Here is a 26269-nt window from a genome sequence, read left to right on the forward strand (position 1 = left end):
CAGCTTTTAGGGAGTGGTAATGAGGTGCCCAATAATGGTTGCATTTTGAGATTAACTGTGTGGGTGAATTTAGCGTGTATTGATGGTTTAACGAGAGATCAGCTGGCGATATTCTGGTGGCCATCGATGGTTGCAATAGGCCCGTCAAGACTACGACGCCATATCAAACATTCACTTATGCAATATTATCCGTTTCAAATTCTGAGCCAGTGATCTGATAGCATTGCACTCCTCTCCCCATCGGTTCGAAAGGTCATGAATTGGAGTGGGAATCGCTTTCATTCGGATTCTTCCCTCATCCCTTCCCCTCCCACCCTCTCCCCTACATTTCAATGAGGAGGTCCAGTAGAGCTATTTATAGCCTAGTGTCAGTCTTGGTGAGCTGAGGATATGTAAATAAACCTCTGCTTCCTCATATGTGAGGGACTTCCTAGGTGGGAGAGAGCAGTGAGCTAACGAGGCCGGGTGAAGCACGCCCGATTCTGCGCATGGTTGGCATGGCAACGCCATCTGTCTTCACAGCTATAACTTGGGCGTGAATGCAAATCCCAAATGCAGTCTTTGTTGTCACAATTCCTCTTCCATTCAGAAGCTGCGCTACATTTTTACAGCCTACTACTATGTGGTGTGCCGACCAAGGCTACATACAGCGTGTAATAATGTGTGATGCTTGTTCCATTGTCAGCTACTAAGTCTCTGTTTAGACAGGCAGCCCAATTCTGATATTTTTCCACTAATTGGTATTTTGACCAATCACATCTGATCTTTTCACATCAGATCTTTTTCAGAGCTGATCTGATTGGTCAAAAGACCTTTTAGTGAAAAAAAACATCATAATTAGGCTGCCTGGCTAAACCAAAGATGTATATATACACTAGATGACCGATAGGGGGAGCTGTGTTAAAGCCACCCTGCCTCCATCTTGGCATCCCCACCAGTGTAAAACATATTTTAAAAGCTATAGAAAGGCATTTATTAATGTCTACATTCGTTTTTTGCCACATTTATTATATTACAGGCACCTTAAACGCATACTTTCAATTATATTGTGGGAACTAAATAAAAGAATAACATTTTTCAATTAAGTAATACTTAAATACATGTAATTTTGTAATTTTTTAATTTTTTAAAAATACTGTAGAGTTCTATTAATTCCTATGGAGGACTGGTCCTATATGGGAGTGCCAATATGGTCGACCGGTGGCTTCAAAGCCTCTCATTGGTCAATACATAGCATCAGCAATCCAGGGTTTATATACATCATTGGTCTGAACGCAGTCTAACGCCTCGATCACACCGGTAGCGTTGTTGCGCAAAATGGTACGCAGCATCAACAAAAGTTCAACATTCACCTTCTGCTACCATTTCTGTCAAATCGTCTACGCATACAGTTTGACGCAGACGTTAGATAAATCCAACGTATACAACACACAGAACGCACTGCAACTGCCTCTGCAAGGCTGCAAGGCAAACGCAGCATTCCATTGGAAATGAATGTACTTTTGGTGTACCAAAATACAATGATGCTGTCGGTGTCATCGAGGCGTAAGGAACACAATGGTGACAGAGGATATTATTGTTACACTGAACAAAAATATAAATGCAACATGCAACAATTTCAAAGATTTTACTGAGTTACAGTTCATATAAGGAAATCAGCCAATTGAAATAAATTCACATGACTGGGAATACAGATATGCATCTGTTGGTCACAGATACCTTTAAAAAAAGGTTAGGGGTGTGGATCAGAAAACAAGTCAGTATCTGGTGAATATTATTTGCCTCATGCAGCGCGACACATTTCCTTTGCATAAAGTTGATCAGGCATGTTGATTGTGGCCTGTGAATGTTGTTCCACTCCTCTTCAATGGCTGTGCAAAGTTGTTGGATATTGTGGGAACACGCTGTCGTACACATGGATCCAGAGCATCCCAAACATACTCAATTGGTGACGTGTCTGGTGAGTATGCAGGCCATGGAAGAACTGGGACATTTTCAGCCTCCAGGAATTGTGTACAGATCCTTACGACGTGGGGCTGTGCATTATCATGCTGAAACATGAGCAGTGGCGTAAAAAGTACCCTATTGTCATACAGTAAAAGTAAACATACCTTAATAGAAAATGAAAGTTGCCCAGTACAAAAAAAGTGAAAGTTGCCCAGTACAATCCTACTTGAGTAAAAGTATTTGGTTTTAAATCTACTTAAGTATCAAAAGTAGAAGTAAAAGTATAAATCATTTCTAATTCATTATATTAATCAAACCAGACGGCACAGTGTTCATGTTTTAATTTACGGGTAGCCAGGGGCACGCGCCAACACTCACACATCATTTATAAATTAAGCAAGTGTTTAGTTAGTCCGCCAGATCAGAGGCAGTAAGGATGATCAGGGATGTTATGTTGATAAGTGTGTGAATTAGACCATTTTCCTGTCCTGCTAAGCATTCAAAATGTAACGAGTACTTTTGGGTGTCAGGGAAAATGTATGGAGTAAAAAGTACATCATTTTCATTAGGTATGTAGTGAAGTAAAAGTTGTCAAACAGATAAATAGTAAAGTAAAGTACAGATACCCCCAAAAAACTACTAAGTAGTACTTTCAAGTATTTTTACTTAAGTACTTTACACCACTGAACATGAGGTGATGGTGGGGGATGAATGGCATGACAATGGGCCTCAGGATCTGGTCATGGTATCTCTATGCATTCAAAATGCCATCGATAAAATGCAATTGTGTTCATTGTCTGTAGCTTATGCCTGCCCATACCATAACCCCAGCACCACCATGGGGCACACGACGCCATACATGCTGTCTGCTATGTGCCTGGTACAGTCGAAACCGGGATTTATCCGTGAAGAGCACACTTCTACAGCGTGCTAGTCGCCATCGAAGGTGAGCATTTGCCCACTGAAGTCTGTTACAATGCCAAACTGTAGTCAGGTCAAGACCCTGATGAGTACGACGAGCACGCAGATGAGCTTCCCTGAGACGGTTTCTGACAGTTTGTGCAGAAATTCTTCGTTTGTGCAAACCCACAGTTTCATCAGCTATCCAGGTGGCTGGTTGGTATCAGACGATCCTGCAGGTGAAGAAACCGGATGTGGAGGTCCTGGACTGGTGTCGTTACACGTGGTCTATGGTTGTGAGGCCGATTGGACGTACTGCCAAATTCTCTAAAATAACGTTGGTGGCGGCTTATGATAGAGAAATTAACATTAAATTCTCTGGCAACAGCTCTGGTGGACATTCCTGCAGTCTGCATGCCAATTGCACACTCCCTCAAAACTTGAGACATCTGTGACATTGTGTTGTGTGACAAAACTGCACATTTTAGAGTGGCCTTTTATTCAAGGTGCACCTGTGTAATGATCATGCTCTTTAATTAGCTTTTTGATATGCCACACCTGTCAGGTGGATGGATTATCTTGGCAAATGAGAAATGCTCACTAACAGGGATGTAAACAAATTTGTGCACAACATTTGAGAGAGAAATACGCTTTTTGTGCGTATGGAACATTTCAGGGATCCTTTATTTCAGCTCGTGAAGCATGGGACCTTTACATGTTGCTTTTCTATTTTTGTTCAGTATATAAGATGATGGGAATTAGTAGAACATAATTTGTTTCAGTGTGATGTAGTGCACAATATGCAGCACAGTTCATATCTATGCTCTCTATATCTAGACAGATCACATGAGCAGTCCTAGATATGACATCATTATGCAATTGGGATGTCGTCATCACAACAGTCTGGGTGATAATAATGAAGCCTCCCTGTATGTCAGTGTACTACTGCTTCTGCTAAGAGGTCCTGGTTTTTATGGCACAGGTGTGCACTTGCCCCTGATAACGCATTAAAGATAATGATCAACTTTATGGGTAAAGCGCTTTTCAAACGTTACGCTCAAAGTGCTACATATAAAGGTCATAAATCATAATGTTAATAATCCACAAGACATTCTGCTCTTCTGTTGCACTCTGCATATGAGTTCCCTGATCAGATTGAATACCGACCTGAGTTAATTAGGTTGCATGACCAGGAGCGATGTGATATGAAGAGTGGGATTTCTTGATCTTTGCATACCTCACCTACAATTTCCTCTGTGCATCTGTTGTGTACAACAAAAAGTCCCCCCCCCACACACACACACACATGCATACACACACACACACCCAAAACACACTCGCAGTTAGTTAGCGAAGAACTGAAAATACCTCGTCAAGAAGGAGCTGATATCGCCATGACAACACCACAGCCTGACGACGGGAAGCGGTGCAATTTGATACCTAAATATTTTTGTGTCGAGACACTTGAGAGATCGACGCACTTAACTTTCTCATTCATTTCTCGCTGGTTTCATTTCAACCAATGGGATTTGGGGACCCTGGCTGTGCAGGTCACATAGGGTTTGGTCATACCTGGGATGAAACAAGGTTTCTGCAGAGTCTCATAGGTTTCCTCTGTTTGTCTTTTGAAAGAATACAAGTGTTGTCTCACTTTCAGCAAGTGCCACGTGTTTCCTCTGCAAAAATACCAGGAAAGGGAAGAAAACTGACATTCAGCCAAAGAATTTACAAAGGTTGCTGTAGTAGGCCTTTCGAGTGGTGCAGCGGTCTAAGGCACTGCATCGCAGTGTTGTGGCGTCACTACAGCCTGGGCTGTGTCACAACTCCCATAGGGCAGTGCACAATTGGCCCAGCTTCGTCTGTGTTAGGGGAGGGTTTGGCCGGGGGGGGCTTTACTTGGCTCATCGTGCTCTAGCGACTCCTCTTGGCGGGCCGGGCACCTGCAGGCCGACTTCAGTGGTCAGTTGAGCGGTGTTTCCTCCGACACATTGGTGCAGCTGGCGGGGGTTAAGAAGCGCGGCTTGGCGGGTCATGCTTCGGAGGACGCATGACTCGACCTTCGCCTCTCCTGAGCCCGTTGTGGAGTTGCACGGATGAGACAAAATTGTAATCATGGAATTGGGGAGAAAAAGGGCTACCTAAAAATTTCACCCCAAAAAAGGTTGCTGTAGTGCTAGCCTTTACTAGCAGTCAAACACTGAATTCTTAGATGTCATATCATTTCAAGGAGTCTCTCGTTATTTCTATCATATCCCTGTATGTTTCTAGCATTCCATTTTTAAAAGTGGACTCAGCAATATGACATCCTCACACACAGCGGGGTGACTTCCTGCTTACAGATATCAACATTGACAAACAAATCACTAACAAAAGGAGGGCGCTAATTAAAAAGAGCCAGTAGGCTGTCTTGGCAGATTTTAGTCTTATTGTTGATATTGTGTTTGATAATGTCATATTGCTGACTGTACCTTTCAGTCGCTGCGGATCTTTGAAGAACTAGGAGGGCATGAAATGCTATGTCATAGTAAACTCATGTTCACATTCACAGGTGCCACAAAGATGACCAACCGGGCTGCACTCTGGTATGTCCCCTTCTCTCTGAAAAACGTGGACAATGTCACAGAGGTGCCTCCCATCAAGGTAGGTCAATGCACAGAGAAGGATGAAGTTGACCCTAGACACTGATCTATAGTTAGTTTAGCATTTCCCTCACATGATGGTTACTGTGTGCGTGTCCCTTCTAGTATGCTAGCCCCGGGCAGGAGGAGGAGGGGAAGAAGCGCTACGAAGCTCAGAAGATGGAGAGACTAGAGACGAAGGAGAGGAACGGAGAGCTGCTCATGCCTGTGTCTGCCCCAGGTAAACACCACTTACCCCGATTGCTGACCTCTGACCTCTAGGACTTATGGGATTTATCTCCTCTATACGATCTAAACCCTAAGGGTTGGATAGAGGGCACACCCTATGTCTAAATCGGTGCAGTAGCATTGATATCACCCATGAGAAGAAAGTCTGTTTAGCCTAGGGGTTAAGCGCTTTGGGTTAGTAAAAAGGGACACATGCAAAGGTTGCTGGTTTGAATCACCGAGCCCACAAGGTGAAAATCTGTGGATGTGTCCTTGAGCAAGGCACTTAGCCCTAATTGCGCCTGTAAGTTGCTCTGGATAAGAGCATCTGCTCAATGACAAAAATGTAAAATTGCTGTGTTTGAGAACCGTGTTTGAATTCCCCCTAGTTGTAAACTAAATGAGTGTAAAAGTGTGATGGCTCAGTTGGTTTGGCCATGGTGCTTCTGCCTCTCTTGTCACAAAGTAGTTACCAGTTGTATTTGATGTAGGCACCAGAAAGTATACATTTTATCACATAAATCACTCTTACCCTAGTAAATAAGTGAAGATCAGTTGAAGTGCCAGCTTAAACCGAAGTAGTACAAAGTATGGTATAATTTCGATAGTGTGTGTATTACTGGTGAACAGCTGATCTGACAGTAAAATAGTGGGTAAAATAGCATGTTGTTTTTCTTTCTCCATCTAATTTTGATTTTCCTGGTTCGTTCGACCTGCTGCACAGACAGAACAACAAAAGGTATGTCTGTATGGATTTTCAAAAGACTGCATGCATGTCAGCACTGTCACGTCCTGACCAGTATAAGGGGTTATTTGTTATTGTAGTTTGGTCAGGACGTGGCAGGGGGTGTTTGTTTTATGTGGTTCGGGGTTTGTTGGGATATGTATTTATGTAAGAGGGGTGTTTGTTTTATGTGGTCCGGGGTTTTGGGGTATTGTTCTATGTTTTATATTTCTATGGGTTTTCTATGTTGTGTATTTCTTTGTTGGCCTGGTATGGCTCTCAATCAGGAACAGCTGTACATCGTTGTTGCTGATTGGGAGTCATACTTAGGTAGCCCTGTTTTCACCTGTTTTTTGTGGGTAGTTGTTTTTGCACTGCTGTGTTTAGCCTGCAAGACTGTTTGTGCGTTCGTTCGTGGTCTTGTTTTGTGATTAAGTGTTCAATAAAAGTAAATATGAGCACTCAACCCGCTGCGCCTTGGTCCACTTCATACGACGCCAGTTACAGAACTTCCCACCCCCAACGGACCAAGCAGCGGGCCCAGGAGGAGCAAGGACCCTGGGCCAGGGAGAGAAGGGAGTGGAGGACATCTTGGACATGAGAGGAGGTAATGGCAGGGGACAAGACCCTGCCATGGAAACAGGTGGAGACAGCGAGGGAGGAACGGCGAAAGTGGAGCGAAGAGCGGGCCCAACGAAGGAAGCACGAGAGGCCCCCCCCCCAATAATTTTTTTGGGGGGGGGCAAACGGGTAGTTTGGCTGGGCCAAGGGTGAGCCCTAAGCCAACTCCCCGTGCTTATTATGGGGAGCATATGGAGTGGAGAGCACCAGTATATGCAGAAGTGCGCACGATCTTGCCCGTGCGCATGCACAGTCTGGTGCAAGCGATCCCAGCCCCTCGCAAGTGCCGTGCTAGAGTGGGCATCCAGCCTGGAAGGAGGATGCCGGCGCAGCACATCTGGCCACCAGTGCGCCTCCTAGGCCCAGGCTACCCTACGCCTGCTCTACGCACGGCAACCATCAGGCCTCTGCACAGCCCAGTTCACCCTGTGCCAGCACTCCGCTTGTGCAGGGCTGCTATTACCATCCAGCCAGGGCGGGTTGTGCAGGAGGTGCGCTCCAGACCTCCAGTGCTTACCCATGGCCTGGTGTATCCAGTTCCTGCTCCTCGTACTAGCCCTGAGGTGCGTGTCTCTCGGCTGGCGCCTCTAAAGCCAGCACCACGCACCAGGCCTCCAGTGCGTCAGCCCAGTCCAACTCATCCAGTTCCTTCCCCTCCCACTAGCCTTGGGGTGCGTGTCTCCAGTCTGGTACCTCCACTACCAGCCCCACGCACCAGGCCTCCAGTGCGTCAGCCCAGTCCAGCTCGTCCTGCTCCTCGCACTAGCCCTGTGGTGCGTGGCCCTAGGCTGGCGCTTCCTAAGCCAGCCCCACGCATCAGGCCTTCAGTGCGCAGTCCCCGTCCAGAGTGTCCGGCGACAGTGCCTCGTCCAGAGTGTCCGGCGACAGTGCCTCGTCCAGAGTGTCCGGCGACAGTGCCTCGTCCAGAGTGTCCGGCGACAGTGCCTCGTCCAGAGTGTCCGGCGACAGTGCCTCGTCCAGAGTGTGCGGCGACAGTGCCTCGTCCAGAGTGTCCGGCGACAGTGCCCCGTAGAGAGAGGGCCCACAGTCCGGAGCCAGCAGAGACGGCCCACAGTCCGGAGCCGAGAGAGACGGCCCACAGTCCGGAGCCGGCGCAGCGAGAGTCGCCCTACAGTCCGGAATCGGCGCAGCGAGAGTCGCCCTACAGTCCGGAATCGGCGCAGCCAGCAACGCGCATCAGTCTGAGGTCTCCAGCGACGCGCATCAGCCCGAGGTCTTCAGCGATGCGCCATAGCCCAGAGACTTCGGGAAGGGTAACATTTAATAATTATTTAGTGGGGGTGGACAGGTTAGGTGGGGGAGTAAGGCCAGAGCCTGAGCCACCTCCAGAGTAGGTGGGTTGGGGAGGGGGGGGGGGGGGGGTGTAGCACAAGAACCGTCGGTGACGGTGGCCACCCTCCCTTTAGTTTGGGTTTATTTTTTATTTTGGGTTTATTTTTGTTTTTTGTGTAGGTACATCCGGGGTCTGCACCTTTGGGGGGGGGGGGTACTGTCACGTCCTGACCAGTATAAGGGGTTATTTGTTATTGTAGTTTGGTCAGGACGTGGCAGGGGGTGTTTGTTTTATGTGTTCCGGGGTTTTGGGGTATTGTTCTATGTTTTGTATTTCTATGGGTTTTCTATGTTGTGTATTTCTTTGTTGGCCTGGTATGGCTCTCAATCAGGAACAGCTGTACATTGTTGTTGCTGATTGGGAGTTATACTTAGGTAGCCCTGTTTTCACCTGTCTTTTGTGGGAAGTTGTTTTTGCACTGCTGTGTTTAGCCTGCAAGACTGTTTGTGCGTTCGTTCGTTTTCTTGTTTTGTGATTAAGTGTTTAATAAAAGTAAATATGAGCACTCAACCCACTGCGCCTTGGTCCACTTCATACGACGCCCGTTACAAGCACAGAGATATTAGGACGGATGGATGGAATTTTTCCATCCTTGAACGCTTCGCAAAGTCTTCCTGGTTATTCCCTGATTATTTTAGTAATACTGAGGCCATTTAACTGTCTCAATACTTATATTTCAACCCTGTTTTTTTTGTGTGTGTGTGTTGCAGAGCCCTATACGGTCGGCTTTAGCCAATCCAGTCTGATCCATCTGGTGGGGCCTTCAGACTGCACGCTGCATGGCTTCGTACATGGAGGTGAGTAAATCCGCTCGATCACTTCTACTGTGTGTGTGTGTGTGTGTCATTCAACAGAGTTTTAAATGGTTTGTAAGTTCCGGATAGATTGTAAGGAAGAGAGAGACAGAGAGGCAGCAGCATCCAGCCAGGATGTCTTATGTAATCACGACAGTGCTAGCATCCTCAGCAGCGTTCTCTGCATAGCGTCCTTAATGAGCCACTCCATGTGAGCGAGGAGGGGAGCATGAAAAGGGCACAAACTGCATTCTAAATGGCCGCCGCCGCTTGTTCCTCATTTGCCTCTTAATTGGACACATTCCTCAGTGGGTCCAAATTAAAAAGTCAGACATTTCACATCAGCCTCTTAACTGTGTCTTCCCCCCCCTCTCTGCCCCCCACGTCTCTGCTCTCTCTCTGTCTCTCTTCTGTCTGCTGTTATCTATCCTTTCCTCTCTTCCCTTGTGTCTCTTTCTCTCTCCTCCTTTCTGTTTATTTCTTCGTTCCCTCTGTAGCGATCAATGCAAATGAATACGGAAATGTAATATTGTCGCACAGCAACAACATTGACCTGACATATTATCACTGTGTCACGTTAACTATCAGTCAGACCTTTTCAAATCTGCTGCTGCTTAAAAAGATTGAAACTTCAAAAGAGTGCAAGTGAATGCAGGTTGTTTTTTTTGTTGCCCAGTATCTGTAAAATCTGATATTCAACACCATCTCTGGCCATCTGTAGAAGGTAAACACAGAACTTTTCCCGTGCGCTGATCTGTATTTCTCTCCGATGGCCATTCTTGTGGTAATGAGCACATCACAGATGAGGAGCAACAAGGTTCCCAAGCCGCCAGTTATCGATCGCTCATCATACACAGCTAAAGTCATCATGGGCCATTTTACCCCTCTCTCTCTCTCCCCCTCCCTCCCTCTTTTCATATAATGAAGGTTTTTCTCTTTCATCGTATGTCTGGCAGGATTTCCACGCTAGACAGGCCGGGATGGTCCTATGGAGTGTTGTTGGGAATACCAATAAGCTTGCCTGCTGGGTTGAATAGTACAGTGGTTGAAGCCGCTGCCTGATGCAGGGTTTTAAAGTTAGTACATGTGCTGGGAAAGCCTTGGAACACTGTGTGTGTGTGTGTTTTTGTCTGAAGAATCGTGTTGCTTTCTGAACAATATAAACCATTAAAGACAAAAAAAAGATATGATTTTGATTGCGCAGCATCTTTAATGACTGATTTCTAATGACTCAGGAGATTAATCCAGGGCAGATGAATCACCAATGATTTTAGTGAAAGTGAATAGATGGATGGGGAGCACAAGGCTCTCAGGCAGTGAGAGGGGGGCCTAAGGGGTCCATCCATGACAGAGTGGAGTCTGGACTTCAGAAGTCCTTCAAACTAGGCCAGCCCAGGGAGCCGTGACTGTGTCTCCCCCTCACAGCCAAACTGGATGTCACAGCCACAGTTTACATGGTCAAGGACAAGTGCCTCATCAAAAGGTTTTTCTGAGTAGGCGGACACTGCCCCTAGACCTAGATGCTGATCTTAGATCAGCTAATGGATTAAGTTAGGAATTGGGTAGAGGAAGCTGATCCTGTGCTTAAGAACAACTTCCATCTGCAGTCCACAGCCTGGACTCCCCACACTAGAGTGCTGCTGAATTCTGTTTCGCCAAAGTGTGTATCCATTCACTCCCAACCTCATAGGTTTAAAAGAAATGGACTGGTGTAAATAAGGTGAACATTTCCTCTCTAGCCCATGCTCAGACCAATCCAATGCTTTCAAATACTTGAGGGCTAACTCAGCTGGTGTGAGAGGAAAGAAAGAGGATATCTCTCCCTGCCAACCATCATTCATTCTCTTTCTTTCTCTCTCTCTCTCTCCCTCTCTCGCTCTCTCTTGCGCTCTCTCTCGCTCTCTCTCACTAGCTCACTCCTTGTGGTGTTAGGAAGCTTTCCACGTGTTTCCATGGAAACAGCTGTTGACTGCCATAGGCTGTGAGATCATGGCAGTCTGATTAAACAATAGACAAATAAATGGAAAAACATGGGTGATTCAAAGGCTTTGTCGTTTCATTTCAGAATTGTTTGGCATGTTGTAGCATTCATCAATCAGATGTAGTCCTGCTGTCTAACGGGGCCATGGTGTGTGTGTGTGTGTGTGTGTGTGAGTGAGTATATATATATGAGTGTGTGTGTGTGTGCTTATCAATCAATCAAATTCTCCTTCAATTCAAGCTAACTAACAAAACACATTGACCTGACGCATCACCAACATGACGCGTGCACACACAAACTGTCATTTACGACGCATCACCAACATGACGCGTGCACACACAAACTGTCATTTACTGTAAGTGTTAATCAACTTAACACCAGCCTTGGCTTGTTTTGAGTACTAGAGTCAGTCTGTCTGTTATAAAAGTGTCTCTTAAATATTCAGAATGTAAATAAACAATCATTTATATGTATATATTTGTTGGTTAAATCACTGTTAACACATATATCCAAGCCTTGTTTGTCCCTCCTTTTTGCTCTCCATATCCCCCTGAAACTTTGAAGCCATTTCTAGTATCGTGACACTGTTTCCTGCCAGCCCTTGATCAGCCGAAGCAATTTTTATGGTAACCATGACAGCGCCCACTTGCTATTTGTAGAATACAGCACCCACTTGTTATCTGTGCCCAGTGGGAAGTTGTTTATGCAGGAAACAGCTGCAAACTCTAAAACAGCGGACAAATATACATAAAATATGTGGCTTTTCAGGACCTCGGGAGCTACTTGCGAAAACATTAACGGGACCTGTTTCTATGGTAACACCTCATTAGGAGGCAGGTTGAGCCATTTGATTATAGCACTCGCTGCGGAGAGAACGAGAAACACAGAGAGAGAGAGAGAGAGAGAAAGAGAGAGATTTTATTTACCCCCATCCGTAGGGGAGTGCTGTTTTTTTTTTTTATAACTACGCATCCTGGGGAGGTCATGAGTGTGGGCACGGCTGATGGGAGACGAGCGAACACCTTGGCGCTGCCCAGATCTCCCTTTGTTATCTTAAAGCCTGGGTTTCAACTCAGAGAATGCTATTCTGTTCTTCTGAAATAGACTACATTTTCTTCATATCATGCTTCTTTAGACCTGTCTTAAAAAAAATTATGGATTTATTGTGAAGGTGCAGGCTATATGGATATATTAGACTTTTTAAAATGTAGATGTTCCTAAGGTCTATATCAGTAGCTTGTAGGCTATGTGTGGAAGCCAGGAGATGTTAAATGTGTTTGTTAATTAACGGTCAATTACCGTGAGGCCGACCAGTTATTTGCTTGACAATCACCGGCTGACGAAATTTTGTGACCGCCACAGCCCCAGTCGGAGGTCAATCCAAAGAGAGGCCAGTCGTATCTCAACAAGCTCCGCCCCCCTTCTCATCAGTTGCCATATTTTGAAATATACAGTCGAGACACTGACCTCTTACGCATTCCCTCCCTTGAGCAAGGCAGTTAACCCCAAATAACAACTGCTTCCCAGGCGCCGATGACGTGGATGTCGATTAAGGCAGCCCCTGCTCCTCTCTGATTCAAAGGGGTTGGGTTAAATGCGGAAGACATATTTTGGTTGAATGCATTCACTTGTGCAGCTGATTAGGTATCCCCCCTTTCCCTTTTCATTTTAGATGGGTTTTCTCTCCATTTGAAAGATATTTCCTGTCGGGTGGTTTGTGGAGGAGGTATAAACTCATGATGTGTCTCCAGGCGCAGGGCTTTTTCAAGCTAAATGATGGGAGGTGCTAGTGTTATCCATTAGCATGAGTGATAACATAACAGTGTTAGCCATTAGCATTAGTGATAACGTAACATAGTGTTAGCCATTAGCATTAGTGATAGCATAACATAGTGTTAGCCATTAGCATTAGTGATAGATTAGTGATAACATAACATAGTGTTAGCCATTAGCATTAGTGATAACATAACATAGTGTTAGACATTAGCATTAGTGATAACATAACATAGTGTTAGCCATTAGCATGAGTGACAACATAATATAGTGTTAGACATTAGCATGAGTGATAACATACCATAGTGTTAGCAATTAGCATGAGTGATAACATAACATAGTGTTAGCCATTCGCATTAGTGATAACATAACATAGTGTTAGCCATTAGCATGAGTGATAACATAACATAGTGTTAGCCATTAGCATGAGTGATAACATAATATAGTGTTAGTAAATTAGATATATTTCGGCATAGGAAGAAATACCAGGGAATAACAAACACCATGACATAAAACTGCCATATAGAGCGTATAATCCCATTTGCAGCATCTCTTGACTACAACAGATTTGACTTCGCCATTTTGAATTCCTTGATAACACTGTCATTTCCAGGACTGTAACGTTCTAATAAATGTTGATTAAAGGCAGAGAGAGACTTCATTGCCTAAAGCCAAAGGCACCAATACATGTAGGAAAATAAACAGTGCGTATTTTGAGAGAAAAACACAAAGTTTGTTCTTGTTTACATCCAGTTCTGTTTACATTCAGTTCTGATTAATGGCTCACAAGAGGGTCTCTAGGAAGTGGTAGCAGTGAACAGCAGCAGCAGGGCGGCTGCATGCACAGACACGACTCCCGACAGCTCCTGAATATATGCGAGTGGCATTTCCCTAGACCCAGGGGAAATTCAATCCGAGGTGAGATCCCATCAATTTTCACGTGGGGCTGAGAGGGGAAAAAAACAATGCAGTGTCTCATGATGCTTCATCACACACACGGTCATTGAAAATGATCCTACACCGATGGATAATAACTTCCCCTGTCCACACACTGAGAGCACGCTGGCTGCTGTCACCTTTTTAGATGCACAACCACATCAAATGGGAGAAACAAGGGAAAAAAGGAAGCCGGGCAGGGACTTTTTTTTTCAGAGGGCAGCTTCCTGCTGTCTTCCATTGTGAAGATTAGGGAGGTGAGAACGTAAAGGATGTGATTGCCTCCCCTGTAAATGGCCTTCCACATACTGTCTATTTTTATGACATGTATTGAGGCCCCTTCTTGGTCAGGTCTGCCTTGATAAAGATGTCCTTCCTCAATGGGACTTCCTGGTTCAAAAAAGGTTAAATATAATTGAAAAAATGGGTTACTTTCACACCTGTATGCCATCAAACCTATTCCAGAGCCATAGCACTGGTCTAGTATACACTTTGGAGGTAGCCGTGTTGCCTATAGGCTCAACCCATGCAAGATTATTGTTTTTTTACCGTTCCAAAACGACCATTAAGCCCCATTCATGACTATCTACAGTATGTCTGCGCAACGTGCAACCTCATGCAGGCAAGTTAAAGCACACTGCAGCACACCAGCAGGCTGTTAGACGTATCAACCGAATAAAATTAGTTCTCTCAGCTTTAACATTCCCATATGAACAGCTGCATGAAACACTTTTCAGACCTCAAAGTTGTAGCATAGATAATAGTGAGCCAAAACCTATCTTTGTATTTTTGCTGAACTTATAGCTCTCTTTGATCTCCAGCACCTGCTCAAAGCCACTGGATGTGTTATGTTTCTATCTTATGGCTACTATCCTAGAACCCCATGCTTACATTTCCTCAGCAAGAGAAGAATTGATAGTGACAGGCATTCATGTCTGGTACTGTATTACATAAGCAATCTCAAATGTGACTTTGCATCTTTCCCAGCACTTAAGATGCTACCAGCATATAATGACTACATTTAGCCTCGTCTAAATGTCTGGTACTTCGCAGAGAAACTGAGCTGTGCCGTCTCACTTCTCATGTAGAACCAGGCTACGTAATACATTCTGATTGCAAGAAACAACCTTGAAGTTCTGATCGTTGTAACTAGGCCTTCATCAGAACTGCGTGTGTGTGTCTGTGTGTGTGTCTGTGTGTGTGTGCTTGCATGTGTGTAGGTGTTTGTAGGTATGCGTGTCTAGGTCTGTGCGCGCGTGCATCAGTAGGTGTGAATTGGCCATTTATTGTCATAGAGCTCTCTGGCACAGGGGAAACGTATCAAGAGTTCTGCAGAGTTTTCTATCTTCCTGTCAGCGCTGACACCTCTGGTCCGCATCAATCTCTGGCTGTGGCCATGAAGGGCATGATTGGACAGTCTGCCAGCCCTCATACATCACATCCTGTCTCCTCACAGGAAATCCATCCCCCTTCCCCTTATCTCGGTGCACTCTCAGCCGACAGCAATCTGGTATCATCAGCAATGGATGTACAGTACAACCCCTCCTAACTCTCTATTTTGCTGTAAATCTCTTTTTCTCTATCGCTCTCTCTCTTTCTCACTTTCTCTCTCCTCTTTTTCACTTTCTCTCTCGCTCTCTCTGTCTATGCAACAGAGATGCACACCACTGATTTTGAGGCTCCAAATCGATATCAGAGATCATGCATTTGATTAGAATGGACTGAAACAAATGCAGTTTGACATTCCTTGTGCCTCCTCTTCATGAGCTAACTGTCGATACATTGTGAAAAAGGGGAAAAAAATTGATTAAATAGTCTGAAAAATAGACTGCAAAGTAGGTCATGTTCTCATGGCCCTGAAACTGATCAATGCTGAATATGAAAGACAGAATACTTTTATTGATATACTGTGGGGGAAATTATATTAGAGGAAAGATTTGATTTAATGACAACATAGGAGTCACATGCTATCTGGTCTCCCCAGGTGTGACAATGAAACTGATGGACGAGGTGGCCGGAATCGTGGCGGCCCGACACTGCAAGACCAACATAGTCACTGCCTCTGTGGATGCCATCAACTTCCATCGCAAGATCATGAAAGGTAAGGAAATGGTAAACGGACTGTTATCCGTACGGGTGTCCCTCAGATCTTAGTCCTTGGTCCCCTCCAATTTACTATAAGCAATGAAGAACAAAATGTGTCAATACTAAATAATATACAGTACATACTGCATAATTACAGGTAATTCACTTCATTGGAGATTTATTTACAGCTTTATATTAAATATATTTTATTTAATCACACATGTTTATTAACATAGTAGTAACCGCAGTAACCAAGCTGCTTGGCGATGGTCTTGTAGCCCATTCCAGTCTTGTGTAGGTCTACGATCTTGTCCCTGACATCCTTGGAGAGCTCTTTGGTCTTGGCCATGGTGGAGAGTTTGGAATCTGATTGATTGATTGCTTCTGTGGACAGGTGTCTTTTTTACAGGTAACAAGCTGCAGTTAGGAGCACTCCCTTTTAAGGATGTGCTCCTAATCTCAGCTCGTTACCTGTATAAAAGACACCTGGGAGCCAGAAATCTTTATGATTGTGAGGGGGTCAAATACGTATTTCCCTCATTAAAATGCAAATCAATTTATAACATTTCTGACATGCGTTTTTCTGGATAATTTTGTTGTTATTCTGTCTCTCACTGTTCAAATAAACCTACCATTCAAATTATAGACTGATCCTGTCACATCCTGACCAGTAAAGGGGTTATTTGTTATTATAGTTTGGTCAGGACGTGGCAGGGGGTATTTGTTTTATATGGTTCGGGGTGTGTATGTAGAGGGGTGTTTGGTTTATGTATTCTGAGGTTTTTGTCATTGGTCTATGTTAGTGTATTTCTATGATCTGTCTAGTCATTTCTATTTCTATGTTTAGGTAATTAGGGTTGGGGCCTTCAATTGGAGGCAGCTGTCTATCGTTGCCTCTGATTGAAGGTCCTATAAATAGGAATGTGTTTGTCATGGGATTTGTGGGAGGTTGTTCTTTGCATAGCTGTGTGTTGCCTGCAAGACTGGTTGTCCGTCCGTCCGTCCGTCCGTCCGTCCGTCCGTCCGTCCGTCCGTCCGTCCGTCCGTTTGTCTTGTTTTGTTTATTAAGTGTTCACATTAAAAGTTAAATATGAGCACTCAACCCGCTGCGCCTTGGTCCATCCATTACGACGACCGTTACAGATCCTTTCTTTGTCAGTGGGCAAATGTACAAAATCAGCAGAGGATCAAATACTTTTTTCCCCCACTGTAGGCTAACCTGCTAACTGATGATTAACAGCTTCAGAACACACCATTACCTGAGAATGTGTCAAATTCAACTGCCTTCAATTTCAACATTTGACAAGCAGCATGTTGCATGTGGATTAGCTAACCTGTGTCACATTTGAGTTTATCATTACCAGCCACTTTTGTTGTGCACCGTATCTGGAAAAAAACATGGTATTTTACCTTATTTCCCATTTACATTATTCCTGACTAGGCTAATATTGTTTATTGCTCTAGTGAGAGGATATAAATCATTGATGACAATCCATTACTTCCTGTTCCCTTACCTGGATGTCAATACAGTGAATAATTGATTCTCTGCTTGAGCCATAATACTCTCAGATTAGCAAGTGCAATAGGAGCCTCCACACAGAATGTTGATGTACTGTTGATCTTGGGTGAAGACCATTATCAATAAACCCGGCAGAGGGACACATCCATTTCTGAAAAATTGACATTCTATCTGCATAATTTGACCGTGACACTGTTGACCCATATGCCATGTCACAGTCTTGGCTCAACAGCAATTACCCATCTGAAACTCCAGACCTACCTTAGTCTATCTGTGTGATGGGAACTTGACAGAGCTTTTACAATTTGTGATTCTTTTATAAACAGTGTTTAACTTGAAACCCATACAACTCTTGTCAGTGTTATCATTCCAGGGTTTATTTGGTTGTTTAGTTGTACAGGCTCATGCTTTTAGAGATGGGTTTTGTTCTCAACAAAAGTTTCTTCATCATGTATCTCATGGAAGCCATGTTACTTGATGAGGTGCATTTGATGAGGGGCGGCAGGTAGCCTAGTGGTTAGAGCGTTGGGCCAGTAACCGGAAGGTTGCTGGATCGAATCCCCTAGCTGACAAGGTAAAAATCTGTCGTTCTTCCCCTGAACAAGGAAGTTCACCCGCTGTTCACCGGTAGCCTGTTATTGTAAATAAGAATTTGTTCTTAACTGACTTGCCTAGTAAAATAAATACAAATTTGATGTCCTGGATGGAAGGAGCTGACAGTTGGTTATGTACTAGCCCTTAGAAGCTAAGCAATTGGCTGAATGTCTTGCCATGATTTGGAAAACCGTGGACATAGCCGTTGGAGGCTGAGCAATGAGCACTAAAGTTGTTGTGTTATGACATGATCCAGATACACAGTGCTGTATTTATTCCAGTGATGCCAGTGTTATGGTTGTCATCAAGCACGGTGTTCCCATCCCACGATGTGGGGATCAGTAGGACACCGCCATAGAGGTATGTGGTCTGTTAGCATTAAGAGAGTAGTCGAAATGGTGCCTCTCTGCATCTCATCCATCAACAGTGGACAGACCCACTTAGACCTCTCAGATAGACACCTCATAAAAAAATGCAATCAATACTGTCACTGACTCAGCTGCCTTTACAGCATCCTGCGTAAACCAATGTGTTCGGACCGTGTGATCGCTGTTGAATACACGCACAGGATGCAACCGTTTGTCTTTTTAGAGAACATAACAGGATGCTAGCGCATCAGGAATATATCGTAGTTCAGCACAGAATGCTGGTCATGTCTTTAACCTGTCAACCCACACAAGGTAGGGGGGTGTTTCCGCTTATTGGCGATGGAAAAATACTGTATAAACCGGCATGCTTTCAGCTGATTGGTTTATGAGTTGTGGGTGGTCCCACCAATGTCTAACACATGTTCCCTTGGCCTACGCTCTGCACCCACACAATTAATGATGTGTTTATACAGGACTTTGACTTATGGTGTACAATGTTTTTGGTCCGCGAAACAGCACTGAACTCCGTTGCAAAAACCCCATAATACTCAAACGTTTGTAGCAGGAATTATCTTGTATTTTTTACTATGTCAGTGTCAAGGCTGTGAATATATATGTGTTACTTGCGATGTATGCGTTACCTGCTCGTTTGTAATTGCAATGTACAGTATATAGGTCATATGAGACCTGAAGATTCCCTTGACACATTGGGGCGTGCAGGCTTACCTTCCTAGCAGGAGGTGGGAGATGGGTGAGAGTAAGTGACTTGTTCTCTACGTAGTCAGTTTCCTGGTCTGATATATCCCATCTGGCAGTCCGTTTTGCGGCTGTAGAGGAGTTTGAGGCAGCGGTTCAATTTGTTTCTCTGCACCTCATCCATCACAGAGAGAGAGAGAGAGAGAGAGAGAGAGAGAGAGAGAGAGAGAGAGAGAGAGAGAGAGAGAGAGAGAGAGAGAGAGAGAGAGAGAGAGAGAGAGAGAGAGAGAGAGAGAGAGAGAGAGAGAGAGAGAGAGAGAGAGAGAGAGAGAGAGAGAGAGAGAGAGAGAGAGAGAGAGAGAGAGAGAGAGAGAGAGAGAGAGAGAGAGAGAGAGAGAGAGAGAGAGAGAGAGAGAGAGAGAGAGAGAGAGAGAGAGAGAGAGAGAGAGAGAGAGAGAGAGAGAGAGAGAGAGAGAGAGAGAGAGAGAGAGAGAGAGAGAGAGAGAGAGAGAGAGAGAGAGAGAGAGAGAGAGAGATGCTGCATAGGGAAGACAGATCAAATTCAATAAGGTAAATGGTGGATTTAAAGAACCCTCTCACTACCATGTATCACATAGATTGACTGAGCCCTTAATGTGGCCCCTAGTTGCCTTTTCACCTCATTTAACACCTGATATATGTAACAAAAGGCTAATCTCAATAGGTAGTCCAGGTAAATCATGACATCACCAAGTGGGGGAGGGGCCTTTCCTGTTTTGTTCTCTATTGCCCCTCTATTGTTCCTCAAGCAAGGGTGATGACATCAGGGATTCCCATCAGACCAACTCCCTGAATGCCTTACTCCTGGTTTGAAGTTGTGTCTAACCCTTTTGTGTTTGTACTTTACTGTATTTATACTTGGGATATTGCTTTTCAACAGAAAAAGTTCAAAAATCGCTGGAGGAAGTCTTTAAACAAGTAGCAGTGCACTCTTCCACACAGCGACGAGACTACAACCTACTTTTCTCTGTAAATGGAAACTAATGGTTTAATCCCATGAGAGTCTAAGTCCTGTCTAAACCGGGGATGGGGGAACTACTAAGCTAATCTCAGCAAAAAAAGAAACGTCCCTTTTTCAGGACCCTGTCTTTCAAAGATCATTCGTAAAAATCCAAATAACTTCACAGATCTTCATTGTAAAGGGTTTAAACACTGTTTCCCATGCTTGTTCAATGAACCATAAACAATTAATGAACATGCACCCGTGGAACAGTTGTTAAGACACTAACAGCTTACAGATGGTAGGCAATTAAGATCACAGGTATGAAAACTTAGGACACTAAAGAGGCCTTTCTACTGACTCTGAAAAACACCAAAAGAAAGATGCTCAGGGTCCCTGCTCATCTGTGTGAACGTGCCTTAGGCATGCTGCAAGGAAGCATGAGGACTGCAGATGTGGCCAGGGCAATAAATTGCAATGTCCGTACTGTGAGACGCCTAAGACAGCGCTACAGGGAGACAGGACGGACAGCTGATCGTCCTCGCAGTGGCAGACCACGTGTAACAACACCTGCACAGGATCGGTACATCCGAACATCACACTTGCGGGACAGGTACAGGATGGCAACAACAACTGCCCGAGTTACACCAGGAATGCACAATCCCTCCATCAGTGCTCAGACTGTCCGCAATAGGCTGAGAGAGGCTGGACTGAGGGCTTGTAGGCCTGTTGTAAGGCAGGTCCTCACCAGACTTCACCGGCAACAACGTCACCTATGGGCACAAACCCACCGTCGCTGGACCAGACAGGACTGGCAAAAAGTGCTCTTCACTGACGAGTCACGGTTTTGTCTCACCAGAGGTGATGGTCGGATTCGCGTTTATCATCGAAGAAATGAGCGTTACACCGAGGCCTGTACTCTGGAGCGGGATCGATTTGGAGGTGGAGGGTCCGTCATGTTCTGGGACGGTGTGTCACAGCATCATAGGATTGAGCTTGTTGTCATTGCAGGCAATCTCAACGCTGTGCGTTACAGGGAAGACATCCTCCTCCCTCATGTGGTACCCTTCCTGCAGGCTCATCCTGACATGACCCTCTAGCATGACAATGCCACCAGCCATACTGCTCGTTCTGTGCGTGATTTCTTGAAAGACAGGAATGTTAGTGTTTTGCCATGGCCTGCGAAGAGCCCGGATCTCAATCCCATTGAGCACGTCTGGGACCTGTTGGATCGGAGGGTGAGGGCTAGGGCCATTCCCCCCAGAAATGTCTGGGAACTTACAGGTGCCTTGGTGGAACTGTGGGGTAACATCTCACAGCAAGAACTGGCAAATCTGGTGCAGGCCATGAGGATAGGGGTGCAGTACTGCAGTACTTAATGTAGTTGGTGGCCACACCAGATACTGACTGTTACTTTTGATTTTTACCCCCCCCCTTTGTTCAGGGACACATTATTCCATTCCTCTTAGTCTGTGGAACTTGTTCAGTTTATGTCTCAGTTGTTGAATCTTGTTATGTTCATACAAATATTTACTCATGTTAAGTTTGCTGAAAATAAACGCAGTTGACAGTGAGAGGACGTTTGTTTTTTTGATGAGTTTATATGGAATTGTTTTAAGAAGGTCGTACCAAGGATTATTTTGCTATTTGATTTAGAATTTTAACACCACTTGAATTATAAAAAAATATCAAAAAAAGTATTTGATGTTATACAAGTGCATTGAATAACAAATTCACTACATGGAACAACAGATAGTCCCTCCCAAAAAATCTAAAGGAAGTTTGTTCTAAAGTGTCTATCCTATATCTGAGAGATATAAGAAAGATCAGGAAACATTATTATTTAAATTTTTTACATGTATTTAACCTCTTATTTTTTTCACTAAACAGTCTCCTTCTATAATGCCATTCATTTTTTAGAATGGTACCGGGGGACCTTGAGACGAGTCTTTTGAGGTCTACAACCGACATGTTCATGAGAGTCTCACCTTTACACATAGGGGTCATATTAGTGTTTAGGCTAAACTGTTCGGACGCTACAGACAATTTTGTGAGGAGGACGATTTTTGGGTAGTATCATGGTCTGACAAATACCGCTCTAACTCTGTGACCTTTCACCTCAGATGCGGAACTGTTACATCGGCGGATGCGGTGGATTGAGACGCAGATATCTCTGACTTAAACAGAGAGATCGTGACGGGGATGTTTTTATGACGCTAATTCGATTTCTGCAGGGGCGCGGACATTGATCTTAGGGGGTTGACGGGTTTCATTGGGCTATTACTGTTCTACTTTTGTGTTTGTCTCACTGTTTCTGTACTGACTAGAATCAGGACCATTTGAAAGATCTAGGGTGAGTGTGTTTACCACTTGAGACCAGTACTAGACCCAAAGCAAAAACCATCAGAACTCGGGGTGCCGAGTTGAGCCCCCTGACTGTATAGACTGTATTTTCAGTAGTTCAGGCATTACAGGAGAGGCATGTCTCGTAAGGCTGTCTCTCTCATCTGGCCGAGTGAAATGGAAAAATAAAAGAGGTGAAATTGTGATGAGATCCAGAGTTGATAAGATCAAAGCGAGCAGACGTGAGGGAAACTTTGGATGACGAGTGTGGTTCCTGGCACGGTTGACGCACGTCTGTGCAAAGTCTCTGGACTCAGTGCCAGCGGCAGATGCACTTTCTAGATATACTGCCTGTTTGGCCTTTCAGGTTCACGTCCACATTTTTTGTATGTTTTCCGTTCAGTTTTATTGTGAATATGCCTAGGTTTTAGAACATTTGATGAGTTATTTTGAATGCAGCCATGTTGCAGATGCATTGAAATGTTAATTAAAAAATAATGACTTTAAAAACTTTGAACAATAAAAACTATGTTTTTCTTCTTAATACAAAGTGGTCAACTAATATTTTTTTTTACAGCACCGATTATATTCAGTGTCTATGTTCTCAACAAAGACCATTAGCAAAACCAACCAGATGTAAACTCACACTTAGTTGTCGTCTTGTGCCGGAGGATATGCTGCTGTGAGAACTTTGTTGTTGTTAAACATTGTTGGCTGAGATAAAAGTGAACAAGGATGAAAAACAAATAAGTCTTAATTATTCCCTGGGTGGATGGAACGTTAAACAAGTTGAGTTGTTCAGTGCTTAGAAATAAAGATGTGTTCTTTCTTTTCGTGATATCTTTCACTCAGAGGCACAGGCACCAGATATTGTGTTGTAAAAGTCATTGAATGACTTTGTAATAAACATGTAACGAGAAGCCCGTGCTGTTGTTTTTCGGTCTTGCAAAGCCAAATTCTAAACTGTTGCCTGGCATCTTGGAACCTTAAACTTGTAATTCCTGTGCCTACACATAGAACCAAAAACGCTTGACTTTAGTCTCTCGTAAATCTGAACTGGAACGCGGGTTCGGAGGTCTAATTCACTTCCAGAACCCCGTACTTTAGCCAACTCCTCTGACTATTATTGTCATACCATTGGCAACATTTTACTTGTAGTAATGCACAGCATGGGCTAAATCGCTGTAATACTGACAAATCCTCTAGCCGCAGGATGTCTCAACTTCTCTTTGAACAATGTCCACAAGAAGGTGGCGATTATTTATGTAGATATCACGTCAAATTTGCTATGTGTGGTAATTGCAGGCTGCTGTATTCCTGTTATGTTAAAGGGTTGATAAAATGTTCCCTCTTCGTCCCCAGGCTGTGTGGTAACTGTCTCGGGAAGGGCGACATTCGCCAGTAACAAGTCTATGGAGATCGAGGTGTTTGTGGACGCCGATCCTCTGATAGAGGCTGAGAAGGGGAAGTACCGGGCCGTCACAGCCTTCTTCACCTACATCTCACTGGACAAGCAGGGCAAGCCTCTACCCATCCCCCCAATGAAGGTACCATATAAATATAATTCTTCGAAAAAGTGAATTGACTCCAACCCCATTGCTTGGTGCCTACCATAGATATAGAATTATATTCTAGGAATTATATTTCTATGGTAGACACTAAACAGCAGGGTTGGAGTCAATTCCATTTGGAATTGAGTCTGTTCAAGAAGTGAATTGAAATAAAATTCATGAATTTCCAATGGGCTAAGATTTTGTTTGTGTGCAGTCAGGAGAATTTCAGCCAACAGCTGCAAACTGAAATATGCATTGTCTTGTGTAAGTGACCAATTTGGTTTATCACACCAATTGAAGACTTTCAGCCAACAAGTCCAGGGCCTGTATTCATAAAGCGTCTCTACAGTAGGAGTACTGATCTAGGATCAGGTGCCCCCTATCCTTGTAATCATATTCATTGTGATCTAAAAGGTGAAACTGATCATAAATCAGTACTCCTGTTTGAGACGCTTAATGAATACGGGCCCAGGAGAGTGTGACAGTACATCTAAGGAGCTAATAGGGTCATTCTTGAATTGCGGTAGCATTTGCGTCCCTCGCCTTTGCAACCATGAAAAACAATTTAATATGACAAATAGTTACACATCGTACATGTTTTTGTTTACATTGGTCTGTTTATCAACGATAAAACGTAATGCAAGTCATTTATACAGCAAAACTTTCTGTTTATGCATTGTTTAAAGCTAGAATCCTTAATTGGTGAAACGGCCACGTCCGTTTGGGATATTATACAACAACAAAGAAGTTAATGCCATCAACAAACACCGTTTTCTTCCCCTCTGACATCACTGCACGCGCGATAGAACAGCACAATATGATGGACTGCAATTTTTACCTCGATGCCTGACGCTCCCCACCTCTGCTTCGTCAACAAAACAATAACAACGGCCATGGGGCGGACTGTAGCGCTGTTTTCCCCTACTGCGGGTTCCATCTTTAAAGTACTTAGAGTAAGCAAATTTGCTTGTCCCAGTAGTGACCCAGTAGAGATGTAGTTACATGTTTCGGGGATTTTGAGATCTGTTGAGATTTAGATATCTATAATTTTTTTATGATAGAAAGTAAACAAAATACTTGTATATATTGTATAGATCATCAATAAAAAGAAAGACGCCTATTAAAATAACTTGTTTTTACAAATATAATATGTGTCCCGAAGTTTAATGTCATTGGTGTTACCGCCTTGAAAATTACAAAGATTACAAAGATATACAAGGATCTTTAGCATTCCCTCTAGGGGCAAGTTGTTATTGGGGGATGGGTCTATATTAAAGAAAAGTATTAGCTAATCACACCCTTTTAGTCTGTCATACATTTGAGGATTCCATTGATAATTTGATTTTAAAAAAGTGTCACTTACTCAATTTAAATGAAGGGAAATTACATTGTGAGCAAAATTATTAATCATATCACTTTAGTAAATTAGGTTAGATTTGAGCATCTGTGGCCTCCATTTCAGAAAATCCTATTTTACCTAAAATGTATCATTAGTGTAACTGTCAAATGGTGTAATCTCGGTTAACTCAGAACCAAAGTCTTGCGTAATTGGTCAGATGCTCAATTAAGTTCTGGGTCCATACGTGTTTAAGAGAAGAGACCAAACAAGGATCGAAACCTGGAACGAAGAGCTCCACCCTCTCTCTTTGCAAGTTAGGGGTAGGCCAAATGTCCCCTCCCCTTCCGAAATGCAAAAGATGCTAACACCTGGGAAACTAATACTGCTCATTATCGCACACATCCTGTTGTATCATGACAGACCTACGGTACCATTTATGTTTACGTAGTCTGTCCGTGAGAGATTATCAGTGGTGTTAGTACTCCTACTGGTGGCACAATGGTATCATAATGGTAAAAAAATTAATTAAGTCATTAAGCTGCCATATTAGTTGATTTAGAATGGGAAGATGTACCCAAATACATTTTTTTTTAAATGTGTTGTTTAGAAAATTTCTAGAGTTCTTTTTTTGAGGGGGGCCCATGCGCAAATGCCACTGCAATTCAAGAATGATGCAAAAGGCAGATGGAGTACATTGGTTTTTCCTGTCTTATTTCTTTGAAAATAGGCTGGAATGGAAAATGTGCCAGATGAAAGGCTTGCAAATTAGTTTTGATAAAAGCAAAGTGTGGAAATGAATTGATGTGGCGGTGTGTGTGATGCGTTTCTTAGAGCACTGTAGGTAATACAGAGCTTACCCCCCCCCCCCCACACACACACACACACACCTATCCTTAGCCACTCCGCTCTGTGTCGTT

General features: G+C 43.9%; 1 protein-coding gene across 7 annotated transcripts in view; it reads left to right on the top strand.

Moving 5' to 3' along the window:
• Positions 1–26269, top strand: part of acot7 (acyl-CoA thioesterase 7) — a 69215-nt gene that overhangs the window by 23529 nt on the left and 19417 nt on the right. For 5 of the 7 annotated variants that reach the window (XM_045696014.1, XM_045696016.2, XM_045696017.2 and 2 more), the window contains 6 exons: positions 5396–5487; positions 5592–5706; positions 6418–6432; positions 9103–9189; positions 15861–15977; positions 23823–24007. In XM_045696014.1, the coding sequence (XP_045551970.1) occupies positions 5396–5487; positions 5592–5706; positions 6418–6432; positions 9103–9189; positions 15861–15977; positions 23823–24007 (611 nt within the window). The remainder of the gene's footprint in view (positions 1–5395; positions 5488–5591; positions 5707–6417; positions 6433–9102; positions 9190–15860; positions 15978–23822; positions 24008–26269) is intronic. The other 2 variants (XM_045696015.2, XM_045696018.2) reach the window with 1 other exon arrangement.

This window comes from Salmo salar, chromosome 15, assembly GCF_965601325.2.
Source record: "Salmo salar chromosome 15, fSalSal1, whole genome shotgun sequence".
NCBI classification, from domain to species: Eukaryota; Metazoa; Chordata; class Actinopteri; order Salmoniformes; family Salmonidae; genus Salmo; species Salmo salar.